The sequence below is a fragment of the Convolutriloba macropyga genome, unplaced genomic scaffold (genome assembly GCF_964194025.1).
Source record: "Convolutriloba macropyga unplaced genomic scaffold, txConMacr16.3 SCAFFOLD_1809, whole genome shotgun sequence".
Classification (NCBI taxonomy): Eukaryota; Metazoa; Xenacoelomorpha; order Acoela; family Convolutidae; genus Convolutriloba; species Convolutriloba macropyga.
In genome coordinates, this window is record NW_027449525.1 from 33,883 (window position 1) to 36,324 (window position 2,442).

The window sequence follows — 2,442 nt, forward strand, 5'->3', positions numbered from 1 at the left end:
CTACGAAATTATTTCATGGAGACACGAGCAAACCAACCAGGAAAGGAGGGGGGGGGGGGGGGGGGGGGGGCGGTTTAGCGCTGCAGCAATCGCCAATCCATGAATATCCGATCTAGCAGTGGCTGATGTATTCTTGGGAGGGTTCAATTCTGTTCCTCGCAACACCATGGGACTCTTGTCTTGATTGGAATGACAGGCAGAACGTTGCCTGCAATTCACGGACTTAACACAACGCCAGACTTACATTCTCTTACAAATGATTGGTCTTTGCCTGAATTAGGGGCGTATGAGAGGAAAAGGGAACAACAAGCTAAGCTAAGTAACCTAAGACTCGTTGCGGCCAAACTTGGCACCGGCAGAAATGATGGAGGCGAAAGACTCTGCGAACAAAGACGCTCCACCCACTAGGAAGCCGTCGATATCTGTGGCCTGGGCGAGGTCCATACAGTTCTTGGGGCTGACAGACCCACCATACTGGATACGCACATTGGAGGCCACCTCTTTACTGACCTCCTTTGCCAGCCATGAACGAATACCAGCATGTACAACCTCTGCATCAGCTTTGGAGGCACTGACCCCAGTTCCAATAGCCCACACTGGCTCGTAAGCGATAACTATGCGCTTCCATTCCTCAGCGCTGTGGATGGCACGGACCACAGGCCACAGCTGTGTCTTACAGATGTCGATGCTGACCTCTGCCTTCCTCTCATGAAGGGTCTCACCACAGCAGATGATGACTTTCATACCACGGCTGAGGGCATAGGACACCTTCCACTGCACCCGCTCGGGGCTTTCAAACGCCATGACACCATAGTTGCTGGCTGTGCCGGCGCGGCGCTCAGAATGTCCAATGATCACCCACTCAACGCCAAGGTCCTTCAGTTGGTCGGCGGAGACCTCACCCGTGTATGCGCCGCAATGGCCAAAGTGGAGATCCTGAGCAGCAACCTACAGCCAAGGACACAGGGACCGACCAGAGTCAATCAGTGTCCACGGCATCCGCGTGCCCAACAACCCTTTGCCCCCCAGGCGTCGGCAATGAAACTACCAGGAATGGTAGCATTGAAACTCCGGCAGTAACACTGTGGGAGAGTTACCTTGATGAGGGGGTTAATCCTTTGCATGACGATCGGGATATGCACAAACGATGGGGCAACAATGGCCTGCACAGACTTGAAATCCTCCGGGTTGGCCTCCACCGCTGCGTTTAGCTCATCAACGAGCTTGCTGACGGAAGCCTACGCACACATTCAAGAGCATGAAGGTCAGTGCATACATATGCATATAGACCAACAGCTCCGCACAATCTACGCAGTTGTTTCCGGTGCGGTCCTCTTTTTCCGAGAGGCTCTGCTGCAGGGCCGCCGCGGAATAATACAGCATCTCAAGTGAAACATCCCTGACACGTACATATCGGGACCCAATAGCCGCCGGGAGAAATCAAACGCAGAAGCGAAAGGCAGTGACGGTGAACTGATTAGAGTGTCCCGCACGCCGACAAACGAACAGGCAACTGGACTTGTCGAACCCAGAAGATAGGTCGACCACGTCGGGTCGCCCGGGTTACGTTTACCGGAAGGTTCTATGGCCAGTGAAACAGCGCGGGAAACGACGTTCAATTGCTGTCGGCTGCCTGCAAATGGTTTCATGACCTGAGCCGGCGTACGAGTCTGGTGTTCACTGCGTTGTGTGCGTGAGCGGCGCTGCAGCTCTTCCGTTCCGGTTGCAGCTGTGGTGTCGGAGTAACGATACACGAAAGAGCGGAACATCAACCAAAAAGGCAAGGATACAGCGGGTTCAGCGCGCACCACTGTGCCATTGCACTTCCAGTTGCCTCCAACGATGAACTTCCTGGGAGACTCCATTCTTGACTTCCCTTTGGCTGGTGCGGCTATTGGATCTGTCGGAGATGTGACACCGACACCACATATTTGAGTCTGAGGCCAGCCAGTTGTGGATGGAGCGGGCGAGAGTCAGATAAGGCAGCTCGTACTTGCTACGGCCCTACAGAAGCGGGGAAACAAAGAAGGGCTTGGAAATGAGGGGATGGGTCCTTACAGGAAATACACTTGTGGGCACAGTCTTGATCTCAAAGCGTTGATGTGACTAGATCTCTGATCTGATCCCTGGATATCGCGTTGCGGTGACCTGACGCCCAACTCGTATTGTAGGAGATATAGTAGGGTAGCGATATCTCACACGCCCGGCGCAACGTCACCACAACACTCGTGACAAAACTTGTGTAGCAAATTGTGGGGTAGGTATAGGGTAGCCATATTAAATCTTACCTACGGTTGGGTAGGTACACTACCTACTAACTAATAGTATACGAAAAGCTAAGAACAGGTAGTTAGTTCCTGCCATGTCAAGCTCGGAGGTGCTCTAGGTACCCTAGCTGCCTGGTGGTACTCGTAGTGCGGGGAGACTGCTATTATGTAGACC

General features: G+C 53.3%; 1 protein-coding gene across 1 annotated transcript; it reads right to left on the bottom strand.

The window, feature by feature from the left end:
* Positions 1 to 229: 229 nt before the first annotated feature.
* LOC142355112 (uncharacterized) lies at positions 230 to 2,129 on the bottom strand. The gene is made up of 4 exons (XM_075407379.1): positions 2,059 to 2,129; positions 1,809 to 1,900; positions 1,098 to 1,238; positions 230 to 948 (listed from the first exon to the last, which is right to left on the bottom strand). Exons 2-4 carry the CDS (start codon positions 1,863 to 1,865, stop codon positions 325 to 327), a joined length of 822 nt encoding a protein of 273 aa, XP_075263494.1. The 5' UTR covers positions 1,866 to 1,900; positions 2,059 to 2,129; the 3' UTR covers positions 230 to 324.
* Positions 2,130 to 2,442: the final 313 nt, after the last annotated feature.

Excerpts from the sequence above, each read along its gene's own strand:
- LOC142355112 (XM_075407379.1), bottom strand. The coding sequence starts at position 1,865 with ATGGAGTCTCCCAGGAAGTTCATCGTTGGAGGCAACTGGAAGTGCAAT. Across the intron at positions 1,239-1,808 it reads GGAAGTGCAATGGCACAGTG|GCTTCCGTCAGCAAGCTCGT; the intron begins GTGCGCGCTGAA and ends ATGTGTGCGTAG. Across the intron at positions 949-1,097 it reads GGATTAACCCCCTCATCAAG|GTTGCTGCTCAGGATCTCCA; the intron begins GTAACTCTCCCA and ends CCTTGGCTGTAG.